The sequence below is a fragment of the Misgurnus anguillicaudatus genome, chromosome 12 (genome assembly GCF_027580225.2).
Source record: "Misgurnus anguillicaudatus chromosome 12, ASM2758022v2, whole genome shotgun sequence".
NCBI lineage: Eukaryota > Metazoa > Chordata > Actinopteri > Cypriniformes > Cobitidae > Misgurnus > Misgurnus anguillicaudatus.
Window position 1 is genome coordinate 26,731,056 of NC_073348.2, and position 22,940 is coordinate 26,753,995.

The 22,940-nt window shown below is 38.3% G+C and overlaps 1 protein-coding gene and 1 long non-coding RNA gene across 2 annotated transcripts; one reads left to right on the forward strand and one right to left on the reverse strand.

The window, feature by feature from the left end:
* Positions 1 to 3,410: 3,410 nt before the first annotated feature.
* LOC141369067 (uncharacterized) lies at positions 3,411 to 4,290 on the reverse strand. The gene is made up of 2 exons (XR_012372611.1): positions 3,960 to 4,290; positions 3,411 to 3,495 (listed from the first exon to the last, which is right to left on the reverse strand). It is a non-coding gene; the product is annotated as an uncharacterized lncRNA (long non-coding RNA).
* Positions 4,291 to 19,627: 15,337 nt separating this feature from the next.
* Positions 19,628 to 22,891, forward strand: LOC129431183 (uncharacterized). The gene is made up of 14 exons (XM_073874744.1): positions 19,628 to 19,746; positions 19,834 to 19,937; positions 20,089 to 20,195; positions 20,340 to 20,492; positions 20,780 to 21,154; positions 21,267 to 21,336; positions 21,423 to 21,478; positions 21,626 to 21,695; positions 21,782 to 21,837; positions 21,989 to 22,076; positions 22,161 to 22,216; positions 22,368 to 22,467; positions 22,552 to 22,607; positions 22,753 to 22,891. The coding sequence occupies exons 1-14, from the start codon at positions 19,668 to 19,670 to the stop codon at positions 22,877 to 22,879; spliced, it is 1,497 nt and encodes a 498-aa protein (XP_073730845.1). The 5' UTR covers positions 19,628 to 19,667; the 3' UTR covers positions 22,880 to 22,891.
* Positions 22,892 to 22,940: the final 49 nt, after the last annotated feature.

Here is a 22,940-nt window from a genome sequence, read left to right on the forward strand (position 1 = left end):
CGAACGAATCCATTTATGAGGGTCGAAAACGGTGATGTAGTGTAGATGAAAGGCGTAAACGTAGCAAAAGTAACGCTTTTTAAAGGATAAACGCATTAATGTAAACATAGCCTGAGTTCACACACTGCTTATATTCTAGGGCTTTCTAGTCTCGTGGCTGTCATCAGCAGCGGCTGTCATCAGCAGCGCCTTGCATCGCCCAGTCAGCGGATGGCGGGCGGGTGCGGTTTTGAAAACTGGTCAGAAACGTTGGTGCGGATGGATGGCGGACGGATGATGAGTTTTGTGATGCGGTTGCGGATGAAATAATAGCCCATCCGCGCATCTCTACTAGTGGGGTCTGAAGCTGGTGACAGGTCGTCAGAGGTTAAGATGAAAAGACAACTGCATCAGTTTAAGTGATTTCTTTATCACGGGGAAGAAGAAAGGAATGTGAGTTTGTAATAATTTTGTACAGGAGGATAATTATATTTTCTGTCTAACGTTAGACCATGGATTAAAGTTCTCCATCGCACGACGGATTAACGTCAATTGCAAAATTCTTAAATTCACTTTTTATAAAGACGACTTGTATTCAAAGCCTGGAGTGGAGCCAAAGCAAGTTCTTTTCTTTAACGTTACTGTAATCACTTCGCTCAGGATCCACTCCGGGTTTTCTGACTGTGTAAAGCTGAGGTAAAACTTTAAGCATGGACAGGTCTCCCATTTCTGTTCCTGGAGGGCAGAAATCAGTCTCAACCCCAATCAAACACATCTGAACCTGCTAATATCACAGGGCTGACAACGTTTGAGTTTATCTTGGAGTGAGATTTAATGGGGGGAGAGGGTGTTTGAGGGTTTATAGAGGGTTGGCATCTTGGGGTGGTTATTAAATTATTTATTACAATTATATTTCACTAATTGATTATTAAATAATAAAATCATTATGTGTGATCTTTACTAAAATAACCATTTGCCAAACAACTTATTTGATAACAGTGTGGATTTTTTGCTCTTTCTCTATTGAATTGTTGCAAAAAAGGTTTGCATTACAAATGCAATTACATTTTTTAAATTAAATTGAATTAAAAGCTTTTACTGAGTTTAAAGTCTGTTATCATTTTTTATCCCATCAAAGTTCTTAAAAGTCTAATAAGTGGTCTCTGTAAAATTTATATTGATTGGCGCTAATTACAATACACCAAACCTATGAGTACTAAAAACTAAAAGTATTCAGATTTCATACAATAATCTTTTCAGATTTAGAAGTTCAATTTTAGTCAGCTCCTCTGACAGTATCTATGTCTATTACCACAGAATCATTGTACAGGTAGGTATACAGGTACTACTCAGCACTATGGCATGAATGCTGTCAATAAAGCTTTTGTTAAACCTTAAACATTCCTTTAAAGTGGTCAGGTCTGCATAACATCTAATCATTTGCAGAATAAAAGTTTTTCTTTACATCATATATGTGTGTGTACTATGGATAATATAAATACACACACATACATGTATTATATATTTAATGTGGCACTTCCTCCTCACAGCAGCAGTATGTGCATTGGTGAAAGATGGATACAGTTAACACTCATTTATACATCACTCATTATATTATCAAAAATAGTGACAATAATCCAAATTCAGAAAAAAACTGTCACAATCTTATAAGATCGGTAAAATTGCACATTTGCATCAGGCTTAAAAAACAAACCTCACCCGGATTGAATCAAGAGCGTATCGGTGACGTAATAACTGTGACGCGCATGTAAAAAATAAAATATTAAAATAATAAAGATATTTTTATTTTTGTACAAATATTACCTCCAACAAAAAGTATGGGATTTTGAGTGAAAAGCTTTAATAAACAAATCTACATTAACGTACTGGTTTATTTTGCAGAAATATGACAGTAATACCACACAGTATCAAAACAATATTACAGGGCTAGTCAACTGGCGGCCCGCTGTTCACCTTTGGCCGTTTCTTTCTCAATCGGAAGGCTGCAGCCTCCGGAGGTCGCATATGCAGACTGCATACTTCATCAAGATTAAGTTAACTGAGCATTACATTCACAAATCATAAGCATATTACAACAATTTACGATTAACTAAGAATAATAGTCAACTTTATAATTGTTAAAATTCTGAAATAAGACTTAATCATTAATGTATGCAGCCTGGAAATGCGACCTCCGGAGGCTGCAGCCTTATTGAGAAACGGCCATAGTCTGATTTAAATTCAGCGTGGTTATTTTTACCTTACCACTGTACAAGACAACACAGAAAGGGGCTGTGTGGGGTGCCAACCATCTGCGGGTGCGTAATTATTTGATCCAATTCGAGCTTTGGATGCATTAAAGAAAATAAACTTATGCGACTACACCGCATGTGACGTGGCGACCGGAAGTGATGTATTTCAGTGTGTTCCAATCAAAACTGTGTGCAAAGTTAAAATTATTAATTATTGTTTGTTTTACTTTATCAGTAACACTCGAATACTCTAATTACTGGTAAGTAAATTATTAACTATATATTCGTAGATGAAAGGTTCTCTCCTATGACAGATTTACGAATAAACTACATTTTCTTTACGACTGCCACTAGGGGGCGAACTCCCGACATTTATATCTGTTTAATGTACAATGGAAAGGCTGTTTAGCATATCTATAAAATATTAAAAAAAGAAAACATGTAGTGCAATTTTAGTCATTAGGGGAAGACTGGCTATATGTTGTGAGTACTTGACATGTAACAATTAATGAAAGTAAACAGTTATGAACAAAATATGTTTAGGAGTGTTGATCTCTTACACTTTTACTATTAACATTTGGCTCTTACATGTTAAACTGCAATTGTTTTTAAAATATTAATAAAGAAAATATGAGTTTTCAGTAATTAAAAGGCTTTCAAATTTCAATTTTTTTTTGAAAATGCATGTTTTAATATGTTTTTTTTTTTTAAATAAACTATAACAAAAGTAACAAAAATGACAACACCACACACATATATGGTAAAAGTAAAAAATATATCAAAAGTAAAAATAGGGGTAAAGGTTTGGCCTGCGTCATATTTATAATTTTAAAATCTGGCCCCTGAAGAAAAGTAGTTGAAGACCCCTGCAATATTACATACAGAATTTTGTGGTAAAACGACACACACACACACAAAAAAATCAACCAGACCAGACAACTTCCACACCACATTCGTGTGAAAGTTAAAATAATTAACAAATGATGTTTTTGAAAACTTTTCATTATTTATAACTGTGTTAAAGAAGTTCAAAAAAGTTTAAAGATCTTTGCACAGTTAATTTGCATCCCCCTCATGTGCTGCGCCCCACACAGCATATCCCCATATCGATTCAAAACTAAGTTACTCTGCCCACCAAAGCATGTAGAAGAAACTATTTCAGAAAAAAACATTTGCCGATTATAACAAAATACTTGTTTATTTTGAATGTGGTCGCTCAGGAATGGACTCCAGATTGCAGTCCTCATCTATGTCAGCTGAAGCCCTTTTTACATCACGAGAAGAAAACACACACAGCAAAAAAAGATTTTAGTTTGAGTCAAAAGTTAGAGACATACAACTATTTGTATTAGAAACTATGATGTAATATACATGAACATATATATATATATATATATATATATATATATATATATATATATATATATATATATATATATATATATATATAATTACAAATGCCTTATGTTTGCTATATAATGTATGCTTATAATGCTCAGCATTGCTGATAATACTCATATTTCTCCCACATATCTTATTTTCTTGTTTTTAGTTTTTTTGTTCTATCCATCAGATTCAAATCACTATAAACATGTGCATTTACATAACATGTCATGGAAAAATGAACACATGTAAATCTAGTGTCTTAGTCATTTATTTTACAATCAAAAACAGCAAACATGAAACAAAAACTGTAAATGCATGATGAACATAACAAGACAAACTTACTGTATCTGAGCAGCAGCTCCACTGCTCAATGCATCTCTGGTGACGCGTCTTTATTTTGATACTGTCTGGTCTTTTTGCACCTCGCTCGTGCTCCTCATCACCTTCTCCAAAACAAAAAAGTAATCTGCAATCGACGATCCAAAACGGAGATATTTATATCTAAACCTTATCGTTTCTTTAAGCTCTGTATAACTAGCCATAGCCGCTAGCATAACAGCATTTGGTTGCGCAAGCGTACGTGTGTTTGCGCAGATCTGCGCAGACGCACATTTTACCGACACAAACCAATCAAACTGAATCCTTGTAATCGTTTATGATTGGTTACTATCCCCATCAATCAAAACTTTGTTGGCTAGGCATTGGGTGGCTTTATTTTGGCTTCATCCAGTCAACACCCAAGGAACGCTAAATGACAGCTCGCTTACCCAATGATGCTCTCCCTGGGCATTTTAAATTCTCAAACCTTACATGATTGGACAAAACAGAAAAAGGCGGTGTCATTTTTTTCGGGGAAGAAAATAACGGAGTAGAAAAAGATGACTTTACAAGAATCGATATTTCATTGAAAATGAAAATTTGTTTTAATTGAAAATGAACATGATCGATCATACTAACCAGAAGCGCGCATGTAAACAAAGGCGGATCTTTTGGGATTTGTCCCTATTTTTCGTTGTTTTGGATTAAAATTGCGGGATGCATTTTAAAGAGTGGACACTTACTGGTGTTGAGATGATATGTAAGTATTGTCCATATTAATATGCGGTCCGTCTGCATTTCATTTAATCCTTTCCACTCCAGTGTATTATGAAAAAACAAGATATGAACATGAAGGACAGAAACCCATAGATGGCCTACGCCCTTATGGCCCGCCCACGGGCCTGTGCCGGGTACGTTTAAATAATTGTGAATGAATAGTTTCGTAGTTAACTATTTATGCTGTGAGCATTTATTTTTGGTTTTTTAAAGTGTGTCTGACACATGGATGGTTGTCTCTGGGCAAAATATTTCCCGGCTATCCACTGACTTAACAACCCAGCGGGCATTTGATGTCAATTTAACATCAATTTGACATCAAACATCGACGTCAAAATTACGTCACAGAATAGGTCAAAAATGAAAGTCATTTTGACGTCAAAGTGTTGATGTCAATTTGATGTCAAGATTTTGACCTCTGCTGATGTCATTTTGATGTCAATTCTACATCTATTTGACATCAGGATGTTACAATGTTGATGTCATTTTAATGCTATTTTGATATCCCAGCCGGCATTTCAACATTGATTCACCATTGAAATGTATCTTTTATGGATAAAAACACACTCTTACAAACAGTTACCACGTAGTAGAGCAAAAGTGGAATATTCCAAATCTAGAATAAAATCATAAAATACAAAAACAAAAACATGTTTAAAAGTCATTTTATTTACTACTGCAAATATGAATTTTGTTGTTGGTTTAGTTGACAGTCTTCTTATGGCCACCACCACCCATCCATTCTGGCTCATGCACTAACAATATGATGACAGCATCTAAAGAGGAAAAACAAACCACATGTTGTTATGTCATTGTCAAAAATGCTGTTTTTTTTAGCCCATGTATAAAAAAGATATTGCATATTAAGGCAAGATATGTGTTCTTTAATGGTCTGACTAGAAACATAGCATAGCTGTCTGATGAAGGAAGAAAGCTGTTGTGTTTACAAATGTGACAATGAGCTTTAATTAAGATAATCTACGGTGCATTCAGAAAGTATTAAGACCCCTTCACTTTTCAATTTTGTTATGTTGTTGCATGATACTGCAATTGTTTACATTTTTCCTCATAAATTGATTTCTTGAAACGTTTGCAAACATCATTTTTACATTATACATATTTCAGACCCTTTGCAACAATACCTGAAATTTAGCTCAGGTGTCTCCTATTGGTCTTGATGTTTCTACACCTTAAAGTACAAGTTTGGTATTTTACACTTAAAGCCCTGTTTTCAGATTGTTTATGATAAAACAGAACGGTTTTGACTGAATTTGGACATATGATGCTGGCTCGTGAATTTTCGGGTGTTTCTTGTATCACCTCCCACCTCTATAATGTGTATAAAGGTGCACAGGAACAATCCTTCCTAAAATGCATTAAACTTTTGTTTACAAAGACGTGAAACTCACCGAGTGGTCAGGGGTGTTCACTGATATGCTCACACAAAAATCGCTGCAAAATTCCAACAGGTTTTATCGTAGTTTTTGTCCAACTCCATTGACTTGTATTAGATGTGGCTGTGAGTTACGGTATTACTCCGCGGCGGGAACTTTGTTTATATTGTTGCAATTGGCAAAGGTGGATTATCGCCACCAACTGGAAGAATGTACAGGTGTGAGGCGTTTGAAAAAAATAGGTCCACAAGTTTACAACGAATGCTAAAACACCTGTTGGAAAGCATCTTTCGCAGTGATTTTTGTGTGAGCATATCAGTGAACACCCCTGACCACTCGAAGAGTTTCACGTCTTTGTAAATTAAAGTTTAATGCATTTTGGGAGGGGTTGTTCCTGTGCACCTGTGTACACATTGTAGAGGTGGGAGGTGAAACAACAGGAGCACCTGAGGATTCTCGGGGCAGCCGCATGTGTTGAAATTTCAGTCAAAACTGTTCCATTTCATCATAAACAATCTGAAAACAGGGCTTTAGGTGTAAAATACCGAACTTGTCCTTTAAAGGGTTCTGATGAACACAAAGATATTTTGAGGAATGTCTGTAACCAAACTGACAAGAAGCACCATTGACTTCCATAGCAGGATAAAAGAATACTATGGAGGTGAATGGTGCTTCTGAACGGGTTGGTTCCAAACAAATCCAGGTGTTGTAAAGTTTGCTGCATCCTACCCAAAAAGACCTGAGGCTGTAACTGCTGCTTCAAAAGGTGCGTTAACTAAGTACAGAGTAAAGGGTCTGAATACTTGGGTGATATTGACTTTATATTTTTACCGCCCCAAATTTAGATGCTAAACAAAGCAAACATTGACTGTTTGCCTTATGTGTGGGTCAAACAGCCTCTTGTGCAGTCATGCAGTCACTTACCAATGAAAGCTAAGATGGACTCCAGACCTTCTGGACTGTCTGTGAGAGACTTCAAACTCAAACCAGACCAGCAAGGCATCACGTTGGCAGACACCGCTACCTGATCAAAAATGTTTGATTAGGAGATGTTCTTGTCCTATTTTTAATACACATTTTACAAACTTACCACAGATAATCTTGCAAAACAAAGACTTATGAAACAGCATCTTCCCAAATCTCCTCTTCAGGCTCATCTTGGCTATCATGGCATATAATAAAGTCCTTAAAAAAACATATTTCATTAGTACAGAAACATACAAAAAACTGGCCCAAGTACAACTATTAAAAATAAAGAATGTTTCCATTTTTTGTCACGGGACACCATTATTATTTAATTACTTTTTGAGGGGTAAAGATTTTGGCATCTGGAAAGACACGTGACTTCACCAAGTTGCACAGTGATCTGCCTACAATAAAACACATAATAAAATAAAAAAACAAGTCATAGCCCCTTTTAACATAAATTGTGAAATACAAAACACTGCATCTTAATTATTAGGATAACTAGAATTTGATCTGAATACAATCCAAAACAAGTACAAAATATATTGTAAGGTTCCATTACAACATGGTAGCTTGGTGGTGGATTACAGTGGTTAGTGGTAACTTTAATTGTATAACTCATGGACATAGCCATCATTTTAAAAGTGATGATTAGAGCCATAATACATATGGTAAAGTGCGGCCTGCGGTTGGCTTGAACTGATTTTGCCAAGTGGTTGATGTCCTCAGGGCAACATATTGTGTTGACTCAAGGACAACAATTTGCTAAATAAAACCTAAACCCACCTCAAACCCCAACCCTAACCAAACCCTAAAATCAGATGGACATGATAAGTGAAAAACAATGGTCTAGAAACAGCTAGTCCTGGTTGTAAGCTTAAACTTAAAACAAACTTTAAACTTATTTCTGAAATCTGATTGGTTGATTGAAATGTTGTCCCAAGGTCAACATAATGTTGCCCTGAGGACATCAACCACTTGGCAAAATCAGGAGAGCCCTGCGGTTGCGTGCACGTCACAAACTATGAAAAAATATAAAGTACAATCTCCCCCAGCGAGATATCTTCAAGTTTGTGTGAACGCAAACAGCCAGGAGATTCAGAGTTAGAGCGCTATTTGCAACTGATATCAGTGATGAACCGCTAGCTTTCGAGAAGAACAAAGGCAAAATATTCTTTCTTGGTCACTCAAGGTTGTGAAAAAGTATCAATCTGCGCTACCCGTACACCATCAGAACATGTTTTTAGTGCTGCTGGAAACATTATAACCCCAATAAGGTTTCTCACTTTTTGTTTCATGGTTTGAAGTGCTACAATAAACACACACATAGGCGCCAATCCCGTGGGTGCTCAGAAGCTCGGCTCTAGCACCCAGCAAAATGGCAAAGCACATATGCTCAGTTTATTCACATTAAAGGTACGGTTTTCCCTGATCGCAACTTTAGTTAGTGTGTAATCTTGCTGTTTGAGCTAAGGTATTATTTATGCTCTTAAGTTCACTGCCAAGCAATATATTCCCCTTTCAAACTGTAATGGAGTGACTTTTATCGGCGGAACGAAAAGGGCGAAGATCCTTCAGCCCGCATGAATTTTAATGAAACACCAGGTCGGTTCCGGCCAACTCCGGGCAAACAAATCGAGGATTAGAAGGATCAGGTGTGTTAAGCAAGTGTGGCGATCGATGATTGGGCTTTGAAGAGGAGAGGAGGCCCATAAAAAGGGCGTGAAAGAAACTGAAGGAGAGCAGTTGTTCCACAAGTTCGCTTTGGGAGCCCGCTGGATTGTTGTGAAAGGGGGCGGGTGAGGGCAAGCCGGAAAAATGAAACGAAGAGTAAAGACGAGCATCTGGATGAAGGAAGCCAATGGCAGATGAAAAGTAGCCTTCAACGAAGGAGTGAAAAGCCACGTTTGTTCCGGCGTTCGCGGAAGAGCGAAGCGGGTGCTCGTTTTCCGTCGATCGCTGTGTGTGAAGCGGAGGTCTATGGTGTGTTTGGAGAGACATCTTTTGTGTGGATTTGTAGGCTGGGCGAAATCAAGACAGGAGAATTGGGCTGAAATAAAGACGGAGATAAGTGCTGAACTCATATATACTGCAGTGATGCGCTGTTGATTCTACTGTGTATGTTGAAGAAATCTTATATGTCGAAAGGATGGAGGAGTCTGCATAAACAAGGCCCTGGATGGTTGGGACATCTGTAAGGAAAAAGGGAAGAAGGAGTTAAAGGAACAGTGCGATACGTGGAGTTTGTCTTGTTATCACTCTGTCACTTGCAATATTAACCATACTGTCCTCTTAGTTTGTCTTTGTTCCCTGATTGAGTGTGTTAGCCCCCAGCTTGTTGTGAAAATTCATTGACACATTGGAGTCGGCGAAGGAAGGGAAGGGCTCAAGTAGTCGTGGCCTTGACGTTTACATATGGTTGTCTTCTGCCTTATTCATCGAACGATACAGGACTCTGAACACGGCCCAACGGGTGACCCTGACCTTCATCACCGTGAGTGCGTGGAGTGCGGTGGGTGATTATTTTGTGAGAGTGTACACTTGGATTTTTGGAGTGCTGTGTATTGTCAGTGTTGTCAGCGATCACTTCCCAGGCTGAAGAAAGAGACCTGTTTCCGAAGAGCAGAGTGGTGGCACTGGACAGCTGTCTTTTATTCCTATACGACTGGGACAGATTCAACTCCTCCCACGCCTGTGGTGGCACCTCGACTGTAGCAAGTAAGGCTGGGCTGTGAACATTGTGTTCGACATCTGCAGAGGGAGAGCTTGTATCTATCTATTTGTGGTGGGGAAAAAGTGTACTTACTGTTGTTGTGTATAACTATACACGTGTCGAGTGTTTCCAGATGTCAATCTATGTCCATATCTTCTGCCTGGTTGTCTGAAAGAAAGTTGAGGTGAAGTGGCTGGCCCCGCTCTTGTAGCACGCTGTACCGTATGACCCCCCCACCTCCATCTACCTACCTCTGTGACCCCATCTAGTGGGTGCGTTTGTCTAAACAACAATCCGCCTCACCCGGTGCCTCCATCTGCCCCTTTCCTGCTTGAAGCTAAGAGGTGGTGTAATCCTCCTTGCATGTTCCTTGAAGTATTGTTATTGTCGAAGAGATTGTGTGTCTTTGCTGCCAGCCTACAGGTCTGAGCCAAGGGCTCTGTGTCATCGTGGGATTGTGTTATCCTATGCCCTGAAGTCGGCGCCTAAGTGGTTGTCATAAGTCTGTTCGAGAGAGGAAGACTAGAAGTCGTTGTGTGCCTATACGTCTGCTCCAACCACCAGAGTGTCAAGAAGGATAAGCCTTGTACATCCGCCCATTCCCTTGCCAGTAAGTTCAAGTTGCAAAGCTACTTACCAGTGTACCCACCTGTATACCTCCCTGTATGCCTAAAAGCTAAAAGCCCAGTGTACTTACCTGTATACTCCCCTGTGTATGCCCAAAGCTACCTACCAGTGTACCCACCTGTATACTCCCCTGTGTACGCCCAAAGCTACTTACCAGTGTACGCACCTGTATACCTCCCTCTACGCCTAGAGCTACTCACCAGTGTACTCACCTGTAGACCTCCTTGTACGCCCGAAGCTACTTACCAGTGTACTCACCTGCATACCTCCCTATACGCCCAAAGCTACTTACCAGTGTACTCACCTGCATACCTCCCTGTACGCCCAAAGCCACTTACCAGTGTACTCACCTATATACCTCCCTGTACGCCCGAAGCTGCAAGCCCAGTGTACTTACCTGCTTACCAGTGTACTTACCTGTATCTATCCTTCTGAGCTCAGGAAAAGAGGCTAGAAACGTTCACTTGTAGTTCACCTGTGAGACGCAAAGAGAGGAAGCCGGGAAGACTTACCTGTAGTTCACGTGGAGACGAAGAGAGAGGGAAAGTCAGGAAGACTTACCTGCAGTCCACGTGAAGAGTCAGAAGTGACTCGGATCACTGTTCCCTCAGTTCCAGAAAGCTCACCATTTTTAGAACCCTTCCCCTTTTCCCTGTTTTTAATTAAATAAAGACTGTTACATTTTATTCCTCTTGTCTGTTTGGTCATTGGGGCATTTTGGGACGTCCTCGGGGTGGAAACAGAAGGAGGAGCATGACCCGCGACAGGGGCGCTCCGCTCCGCTCCCACCTGTGACAAAATCCTACAGCGAACGGCCAGTTTGTACTACAGCCCTCTACTTCCAAGTTGAATGATGAGCTTTGACTAACCTCTGCCCACAGGAACATGTCAGGCGTCAGCTAAGCTCAAATGGCTCTGGCTGCACAATTAATTACACACGATTGTCACGCGCATTTCGTCAGTAAAGTCCCTTGATAAGTAATAAATCACCATCAGCTGCTTTCATGTGGAGCGCCATTTGCTGCACAGACCCGTGGTTTACTGACAAAAGGGGAAATCATTGCCGATTATGAATGCGATATTTATTTCCCCTTTTGTCAGTGAACTATGGCTCTGTGTGGTGGATGGCGCTCCGTCTGAGAGCGGCTGGTGGCGATTTATTGCTTGTCAGGAGGCCGGCTTTGCTGACGAGATGCGCGTGACAGTCACGTGCCATTAATCGTGCAGCCCTAGCTCTGGCTAAGCTAAGCTGCTGTCGAAACACACTAAACAAACTACACAAGCAGAACTCGTTACATAATTCTGAAGGAGGGACTTCATAGAACAAGGAAGACATCAGCCCGTTTTGAGGACAGTGAAAACAGCGCTATACAGTAAATTGTGTGAAAAATATTGTTTTTTACACTCAAAACATGAACACAATCAAAAACACAGAAAAAACATTACCTTTAACTTTACAATTCGCATCTAAAATCACACGAAAACATGACTGCACTGCTTTCCACCTCTTCAAAGCTTTTGAGCGCTCCAGAGCACCTGGCGTCCAGTAAAGCTGGAGGTTGTGATGAGCACCCACCGGTGGAAAAAGAAATTGCCGCCTATGAACACACACGTTTGTTAAGAAACATCATATATGATCTTTGTTTACATTTTTTATTTTCAATATATATATAAAAAAGATATATACCTCCCCCCTCACACAAACACATTATATAAACCACCGCACCACAGTGGTGAATTGGTGCATTACCATGGCGGTGGTAAAATACTGTCACAGCCATAATAAAGATAAGACAGAAATAAATGCTGTTATGTACACAACCACAAAGATCCATTTTGTCTGTCAATATGAAGCCTCTTTAAAACTTGCATCAACATCCACTCTGAACTATGAATTAACTTCTGTGTCTGTCTATTGAAAACGAAGGGTCTGAAACATGTACTATAGAGGGAATAGTGACATACAGAAGAAATTAAGTGCTGTGCTGAACAGTGACCATTGCATACTGAATTATTTTCTTATATTTTCCTAATGACAATGATAAACCAGTACTGAGAAACAAGTAGCAGGTGTTTTTAAAAAGCTCACCTGTGAAGTTTCATATGTTTGTGTGTCATCACGTTTCTGACCTGACAACCCTTGCTGTCTGTTTCTTGTTCAATCCTGACAACATATAAAAAAGTAAAATTAGTGCAATAGTAAAAGATAATTCTATAAATGATGACCTTTATCAGAATGTAATGCATACACTTGCATAATGCATTTAAGTATATACTGTAAAATATCAGGGTTAACATGTCACAACATTACCTGATCCAGACAGATGTAATGGCTGTTGATGCATTAAAATCTCAGCATTGACAAGATCACCATCACTATGTTTAATTTGAAGGGCTCTGATAACAAAGACATTACAAAAGATTTATAAAAATACACTGAAAACAAGAGCACATTTATATATAACTAATATTTTCAAGTTCCATTAAACGTGCTAATTATTCATCAAGAGAAGTAAGCAAAATAACACCATTACACTTCATTTCAATTCAAATAGCACATGCCAAAAACTTACACTGCTTGACTTTTTCTTACAAAGGAGTTCAGAGTCTATTCTCTGCTTTAAATCACGGATACAGCGCGAGCGACCGCTGGTACAAGCATAAGCGTGTGACGTAACGTGTGATTGCCTGATAAATGCAGTTATTGCAAATCCGCGAGCCATAAAACACCAACATATCATCTAACTTTAAGTATAAACACTTAATCAGTAACACGAAATTAAGCAAGCAGCATTAATTAACTGACCGCACTCATTCAGCTGCTGTGCTGCTCCTCTTTACAAATGACTCTGACAGAGGTGTCTGTGGCGCCTGTAAAACCTCTCGGATAAACTGACTGAACTACGATATCAACGCTTTTCTACCGAACAGTTGTACAAAAAGCCCTTACATTTATAACTTGGTGCTTTTCTGAAGCAATAAACAACCAAGTGGTTAAGTTGATAACACCAGATATCATATTAATTGATTAATATTTATATTACAATCATATAAATGTAACCTTAGTCCAATTTCGGCGGGAACATCCCGTGGAATAGCTAATCAACCATTATAACGGATACGTTCACAACTAACAGAAAAAAAACAATGAATTTGCATCGTGCTTTTTGTCATACAACCTTTTATATGTGAATAAAATAATGTTACGCGTTTTAAACATTGACTTAATGACTTGATATCTTAATGCACTTTCTCGCAGATCAGGCAGACAGCCGTTAAACTCTCCAGTCTCGTGTAATCTCGCGAGATTACTTCGCTACCTTTTTAGTCAGGATCAAACATTCCAAACTGACTTGTATGAATGAAACATATAAACGTCTTGATGTTATTTTATTATTAATGGTATTTTTCAAATTTATATTTAAAATGTTATATTTTAGACACTGTGATGAAAATATAATAATAATAAAAAACAATAATAGTTTATTTGCACGTGTTTATTACATTTTTAACTCTCCCCATTACAACTTTCAAGATGTTAAACATGAGTCGCATTGATTTACAATGAATAATAAATATACTTTTTCAGACATTGTTTTGACATAAATTTAACGTCAATTTGACATCTTATTTCCTGACATCAAATCAACATCAATTTAATGTCAATGATATTGACCTGAGATATAGAGACCACAAAAAACATGTCAGTTTGATACCTTTGTTGGGCCTCTTTACAACCACAAGGAAATAATTACAAAATATAATGAAAATATGCATATTCATGCACGTCATACATGGTGGTCAAAATCTTGACTATTTGTTGATGTCAAATTGACGTCAAGGTGCCCGCTGGGAACCTGGCCTGAGATAAAACCTGAAAGCGTGTGTCTCACTTTTGTTTTAAGTGTTATTTGCAGTTTTAATATTTTTATAAGATTTTCTGAGATAAGCTCGATTTCTATTTGACGTTTGCTTTTGCACACGCCACCATTTTAGGAATGGGTTGAAGTACACAGATAGTATCGCGAGAAGATGACATACACGCGCACTCAACTGCATCTCTCTTAAACAAAAATTCACAAATTACATCAACACCAATAATTGTCACTAGACTTAAAACAATAATTAATTTAGATTAAACTGGATTTGTAAATTTGTGAAAGACCACAGCGTATTATATGTCAATGTGCGTCAATATTGTGTCAATTATTTATTTAACCATTTCTTATTAATCATGCAACTTAAACTTGAAACAGATGCGAATAATGACATTAGACACTGAAAAGCTATTGATAAACTTTTAAGTAAATGTACAAAGCACATCGTTTAAATTAAACATTTATTTAATTATTTAATTTAATATATAATATATTTAATAAATAATAAATATTAAAGTAATGTATCTAATGAAATTTATTAAATCATTAACCGTCACATCACCTTCAGCCTTCAAATACTTTTTGCTCCCGGATTTCTAATTGGTTTACAAACTATGGCGTCACTAAATTCTGCAGGCAGCTATGTGAGACTGCTATGATGTCTGTTCAGGAGACAATATCGCACAAAACTTACACAATTTCTTAAGGTTCATGTTTAGTACGAGGAATAGTGATCTGAATTAAAGTTTACCAAAACAATATTAAGGATAATCTCTTTTTGTTTATATTTTTGCCCATTTTACTTTTTATTTAAACAGTGATAGAGGAGAGGACATGGAGGAGAGAGGGGTCGCCGAAAGTGCGAAAGCACCACATGTCGGAGCGCTGCCCAATAATAACTTCATCGGCTCCGACGGACATAAAAAAAATTATTTCTTTTTGTGAAATAGAAAATACAGAAAACATGAAGCCTACACGTTACACTAAATTAACTGTTTAATAACAATCCCTCTTAATTTATTTATATATTTACTTCTTATCACTTTTATTATTTTATTAGTAGGCTATATTATTTTCTTTTGTGGTTTTAATGTAATTATTTTTTATATTGTTTACTTGTATTAATTGCGGGTTGTAGAGCTTGAAATATGTATAAGTGTATTTTAATTCTTTTTTTAAATGTAAGTACAAATGTACGTTACTCGTTGATTCTGTTCATGCTTTTTTATGTTTTTTAATCTTTTGTGTGCGCTTGTATTATCACAAGATATATTTTTTAAAATGTTAATTTGTGTAAAGTTTTAAATCGAAAGTCATAATAAACAAGCATTAAATGAGGTGTAATGTACATATTATTACACGTATGTCATTTACAAAATTTTTACAGTTATTTAAATGCATAGCTGGTGACAATTTTACCTAAATCTTAATTATTCTTTTTAAAAGCTCAGACTAAAATGTACAATGATATTCGTTTAAATCTTTCAATATTTCTCTGTGTGTTTGCTACCTTAATTAATTTCGAAACACTTTAATCTTTAAAGTTTGTAAACTGATTTGTCTATAATAAAAACAAATGTAATGTCTAAAACAGTTTGAATCGGTTTGAATGAATGAAATGCGAGAATCTATTCATAGACGGACATTTGCCGGCGTAAAATATGTTACATTTAAACTCATAAGAATCCAATTTTTATTTAATGTTAAAACCAAGCACACTAATAGGCCTACAATATTAAACATTCCTTTTTGCGAACAAAATATATGGCGATTTATTTATTGAAGTCAACACAAATAGCAAATAATACTGAAAGGGCGTGTAAATATTAAATTATTAATACGATAATATTTAAAAAGATGTTATCATTTACTTTTCAAATGTTATAACAAAATATCTAACGGGCGCTTTATGCAAAATATTATTTCTTTTAATGTCCGTGTTTACTATTGGACTGAAGAAAATTTTATTGTTGAAGACTTTTTATCTGATATAGAAAAGATAGACAATTCCCGATATTCATAAAGCAATTATAAAAAATGATATTAGGGAAAAATATATATGTGTGTGTGTGTGTTTATGGTTTCCATGGTTTAACTACAGTTAACAATGGTTAATGTTCGTACGGTGACGCTTTAATGCTGTGATTATTACGTCAAGTTTCAGAGGCTATAAAAGTCAGCGCGCGCTTCATTATTTCGTGGGTTTTCAGTTCGGCGTGTTTTGGTTCTTGTTCACAAGTCCAAGGCGATTTTCTGTGTTTTTCCTGGTTGTTTGTTTGTCTTTGCGTTGTTGTTTTTTTGGTGTTCGTCATGTTTCCCGTCTTTGTTATTGACAGAGGATCACGACGATTCCCTTCAGCGGAAGAGCTGTCTTCTGCTTTGAATAACGGGTCGACTCTCCTGTTTGTTAAGGAGAATCGGCCCGTTGTTACAATCAGCAGACCTCTATCTGCTCCTGAATTCACTGAGCCCTCCGTCCCTGTGTCACAGGAGGAGGCGCTCAGTGAACCGGGCAGTCCGCATGAGGGTAACACAGTGGATGCTGAGGTTTCGGTGAGGCCGTTGTCTACAGCAGAGGAAGCCTGTAAGTTCATACATATTCACCTCTGTAATAGTCCAACAATATCTGTGACTGATGTACAAACAAAAAACACTAAGTGAAATGTGTGAGAGAGAGACACTGTTAGCCAAAGGACTTTTTAATGATTAATACTACTATTCCCTTATGAATACTGATCTTTATTTTCAGTAAATTAACTTTTTTTAATAATTATTTGAAGTTTTAAAGTGTTTTGCTGTCCTTCACCACCATATGACACTGAATCTCAGATTGACAAACCTGGATGATATGCTGGATTAATAGATGATCCTTGAATCCTTAATTCTTATCTGTTCTTTTCACATACAGGTCCAGAGGAGAAGGCCATGGTCAAGGTTGAAGACACTGAGGAGGAGGCGTCAGAGTCTTCTCCTGATCATGGGCTTTCTCCAGTGTCTGGTTCAGGCTCTGTCACCAGCTCTCTTACTGAAGGGTAACATAAGACTTACACAGCATACAAACTCTTTGTAATAGATGTCATGTGTCTAACCTGACTTATTGTTTTGATATATTTGTCGGATCAGGAGTTCCTCTGTTGTGGACGACGAGCCTCCACTCAGCATCCAACCAGTGCTGTCGCTGCCTTGGGTCGGTGAGGTGGTCCCCATAGAGGACATGAAGCCACCAGCTCCCACGAAAGGTGTGAACGCGCTTGATTTAGTATATTTGTGAACATCATTTTGTTGTCATCAAGTTGTTTAATTTAACCTCTTTGCTTTGTTCCCATAAGGTTTTCCAGTTTGGAAAGACCTAGGGGACACGGTGGACCTTCATGTCGCTCATGAGGAGACCACACCACCATCCTCCACTCAGGCAGCCGACACACATCAGGTGAGATTCTGTCTGCTTGTCTCATCTTCAGAGAGTTTTTATAGAGAGGAATTATGTAATCACAAAAGTAAAACATCACATTTCAATACCAGCCCGAGTTATTAACAGTAACTAACACATAACCTAACTGATGATGATGTGATTTCTAGGGCGATGCTCTCAGCTCTGTGATGTCTGAATTGACACCAGCTGATCGAGCCGCCGCTCCCCCATCTCCTGCGTTATCAACAGCAGAGGAAGCCTGTAAGTTCAGACATTTTCACCTGTAATCTGTCCAACAATATCTGTGACTGATGTTCAAACAAAAAACACTGAGTGAAATGTGTGAGAGATAGAGAGACACCGTTACCCAAAGGACTTTTTAATGATTAATACTATTCCCATGTGTAACCTGATCATTATTTTTTGCAGTTAATTTTTTTAAAATAATAATTATTTGAAGTTTTGAAGTGTTTTGCTGTCCTTCACCATATGACACTGAATCTCAGATTGACAATCCTGGATGATATGTTGGATTAAAGGATGATCCTTAATTCTTATCTGTTCTTTTCTCTTACAGGTCCAGAGGAGAAGGCCATGGTCGAGGTTGAAGACACTGAGGAGGAGGCGTCAGAGTCTTCTCCTGATCATGTGCTTTCTCCAGTGTCTGGTTCAGGCTCTGTCACCAGCTCTCTTACTGAAGGGTAACATAAGACTTACACAGCATAAAGACTCTTTCTGTACTCACGTGTCCATTTGCAAGATTTAATTTTTTAGCTCTAATTTACTGATTTATTGTTTTGATATATCTGTCAGGAGTTCCTCTGTTGTTGCCGACTGGAGTGAGGTTGAGCCCCTTAGCATGGCACCAGTGCTGTCTCTGCCTTGGGTCGGTGAGGTGGTCCCCATAGAGGACATGAAGCCACCAGCTCCCACGAAAGGTGTGAACGCACTTGATTTAGTATATTTGTGAAAATTATTTTCTTGTCATCAAGTTGTTTAATTTAACCTCTTTGCTTTGTTCCCATAAGGTTTTCCAGTTTGGAAAGACCTAGGGGACACGGTGGACCTTCATGTCGCTCATGAGGAGACTACACCACCATCCTCCACTCAGGCAGCCGACACACATCAGGTGAGATTCTGTCTGCTTATCTCATCTTCAGAGAGATTTTATAGAGACTCTAGAGGAATTATGTAATCGCTAAATTAAAACATCACATTTCAATACCAGCCCGAGTTATTAACAGTAACTAACACATAACCTAACTGATGATGATGTGATTTCTAGGGCGATGCTCTCAGCTCTGTGATGTCTGAATTGACACCAGCTGATCGAGCTGCCGCTCCCCCATCTCCTGCGTTATCAACAGCAGAGGAAGCCTGTAAGTTCAGACATTTTCACCTGTAATCTGTCCAACAATATCTGTGACTGATGTTCAAACAAAAAACACTGAGTGAAATGTGTGAGAGATAGAGACACTATTAGCCAAAGGACTTTTTAATGATTAATACTATTACCATGTGTAACCTGATCATTATTTTTTGCAGTTAATTTATATTTCTTGAAAATAATAATTATTTGAAGTTTCGAAGTGTTTTGCTGTCCTTCACCACCATATGACACTGAATCTCAGATTGTCAATCCTGGATGATATGCTGGATTAAAAGATGATCCTTGAATCCTTAATTCTTATCTGTTCTTTTCACATACAGGTCCAGAGGAGAAGGCCATGGTCAAGGTTGAAGACACTGAAGAGGAGGCGTCTTCATCTGATCATGCGCTTTCTCCAGTGTCTGGTTCAGGCTCTGTCACCAGCTCTCTTACTGAAGGGTAACATAAGACTTACACAGCATACAAACTCTTTGTAATAGATGTCATGTGTCTAACCTGACTTATTGTTTTGATATATTTGTCGGATCAGGAGTTCCTCTGTTGTTGATGACTGGAGTGGGGTTGAGCCCCTCAGCATGGAACCAGTGCTGTCTCTGCCGTGGATCGGTGAGGTGGTCTCCAGAGAGGAAATGAAGCCACCGGCCCCCGTGAAAGGTGTGGACGCACTTGATTTAGTATATTTGGGAAAATAATTTTGTTGTCATCAAGTTTTTTAATTTAACCTCTTTGCTTTACTCTCAGAAGGTTTTCCAGAGGGGAAACACCTCTGGTACACGGTGGACTTCAGTGCATCTCGTAAGGAGACCACCACACCACCATCCACAAGTGCAGGCGGCACACATCAGGTGAGATTCTGTCTGTTTGTCTCATTTTCAGAGAGTTTTTATAGAGAGGAATTAACGTAATCACTAAAGTAAAACATCACATTTCAATACCAGCCAGAGTGTTAAACAGTAACTAACACATAACCTAACTGATGATGATGATGATTTCTAGGAGAACATCAAGGACCACGAGACTAAAGATCTCAAGGCGAGGGCGGAGATTTTAGTCTTTGATGTGGTCCGTTTCTTCGGATGTGGTTATGTTTCTGCAGAATTCCGGTAAGGACTCACAGATCTTCAGTTGTTTTGTTGCAGTAACATTTTTGTGTTTTGACATCCAGCGATTAAGTCACGCTGATCAGATGCCTAATTAATTGTTAGAGAGCCGAGATAGTTTACAATGATAATTTTTCTCCCATGCAGATTTAAGGTAGGGCGAACATTGGTGGACTTTGCCCTGACCTCTGAGGAGGCATGTAGTCTCGTGAGGAAGACTTTGGACCGGGAGATGCTCCGCCTGCGTAGAGAAGAGAGTTCGCCCCAGAAATTGATTCACCTTTACAGGTTCATAAAGAGGTATGAAGATCTTTCTCCTGCCACATCTGTCAAGAATGTTTTTCAGTTGGCAAACAATGATGATAACAAAAGCGAATCAGTACATTAGAAGTCATACATTTCAGATTGATGCTGCGCTTAAAGAGAATCTTATTAATGTATTCAGTTTGGACAAATATATTCTCCCATTTCTTATAGGTTTAGTTACAATATGTTAGTTTTGTCTGTATGCAAAAATAAACAGCAATTTCTTAAGCACTACAATCATTGCAGAAACGGTACTCACAGTTTTTCCTATGCGTTCCTAGGTATCCCATGATTTTTGTAGGCATGAAGTGCCAACTTTCTTCATGGGTCCTCGAGGATCTTTATGATTCAGACCTCTCTTCGGAGGATGAATCTGATGAGGTTGTACCTGCTGCTGCCCCTGCTCCTGCTGACCCTCCAGCAGTGATCCTTCCCTCACCACCTCCTGCACCTGCTCCTGCTGACCCTCCAGCAGTGCTCCTTCCCTCGCCACCTCCTGCACCTGTTCCTGCTGACCCTCCAGCAGTGCTCCTTCCCTCGCCACCTCCTGCACCTGCTCCTGCTGACCCTCCAGCAGTGATCCTTCCCTCGCCACCTCCTGCACCTGCTCCTGCTGACCCTCCAGCAGTGGTTCTACCCTCCCCTATTGTGTCTCAGTACGTTTAACAAATTGTGTCAAATTTGATCTGTTACTATTATAATATTACAATTAGCTGCTGGTAAATGTTTGCAGAAACAGTTCTTAACAATATTTAAATGTGTTTTTAGACCTTCACCTCCAGATGGATCGACTGCTCCAGTTGAGACACCTCAGCCCCAGACGCCTCCATCCTCTCAGGTAGATTGTGAACATAATTGGTGTTAATAATAATGAAAAAGTAGTTTCATGTAAATGTTTTAAACCTTTTATTGTTTTACTTACAGCAAACTAGTGCAGACAAGGTGGAGGATAAGAAGGTGGAGACTAGTTTACCATCTCCGTAAGTTTATCAAAGTCTCTCTAAGTTCATCTGTAACCAATCTAGTATTATGTTTATGTTTTTAAGTTTTTAACAGTAAACTTAATATTTTATTGTTTAAATATTTGCAGAAACAGTTCTTAACAATATATATAAATGTGTTTTTAGACCTTCACCTCCTGATGGGTCAACCGCTCCGGTTGCACCTCCTCGGCCCCAAACGCCTCCATCCTCTCAGGTAGATTGTGAACATTATTAGTGCCAATTTTATTGAAAAAGTAGTTTCATGTAAATGTTTTAAATCTCTAATTGTTTTACTTACAGCAAACTAGTGCAGATGAGGTGGAGGATATGGAGGTGGAGACTAGTTTACCAGCTCCGTAAGTTAATAAAAGTTTCTCTAAATTCATTTCTAACCAGTATAGTATTACCTTTAGCTTTATTTTTAAATCTTCTTCAGTAAACTTAATATTTTATTGCTCAAATGTTTGAAGAAACAATTCTTAACAATATATATAAATGTGTTTTTAGACCTTCACCTCCGGATCGGTCAACCGCTCCGGTTGCACCTCCTCAGCCCCAAACGCCTCCTCAGCCCCAAACGCCTCCATCCTCTCAGGTAGATTGTGAACATTATTAGTGTCAATATTAATGATAAAGAAGTTTCATGTAAATGTTTTAAATCTGATTGTTTTACTTACAGCAAAATAAAGCTGATGAGGTGGAGGACATGGAGGTGGAGGCTAGTTTACCAGCTCCGTAAGTTTATAAAAGTTTCTCTAAATTCATTTCTAACCAGTCTAGTATTACCTTTAGCTGTGTTTTTAAATCTTTAACAGTAAACTTAATATTTTATTGTTTGAATGTTTGCAGAAACAGTTCTTAACAATATATATAAATGTGTTTTTAGACCTTCACCTCCTGATGGGTCAACTGTTCAGGTTGCGTCTCCGCAGACGCCTCCTCAGCCCCAAACGCCTCCTCAGCCACAGCCGTCTTCGTCCTCTCAGGTAGATTGTGAACATTATTAGTGCCAATATCAATGAAAAAGTAGTTTCCTGTAAATGTTTTAAATCTAATTGTTTTACTTACAGCAAACTAGTGCAGACAAGGTGGAGGACATGGAGGTGGAGACTAGTTTACCATCTCTGTAAGTTTATAAAAGTTTCTCTAAATGTAACCAGTCTAGTATTACCTTTAGCTTTGTTTTTAGGTCTTCTTCAGTAAACTTAATATTTTATTGTTTGAATGTTTGCAGAAACCGTTCTTAACAATATATTTAAATGTGTTTTTAGACCTCCATCTCCAGATGGGTCAACCGCTCCGGTTGCATCTCCTCAGCCACATACGCCTCCTCAGCCCCAAACGCCTCCTCAGCCCCAAACGCCACCATCCTCTCAGGTAGGTTGTGAACATTATTAGTTTTAATATTAATGAAAAAGTGAAAGAAAAAGTAGTTTCATGTAAATGTTTTAAATCTCTA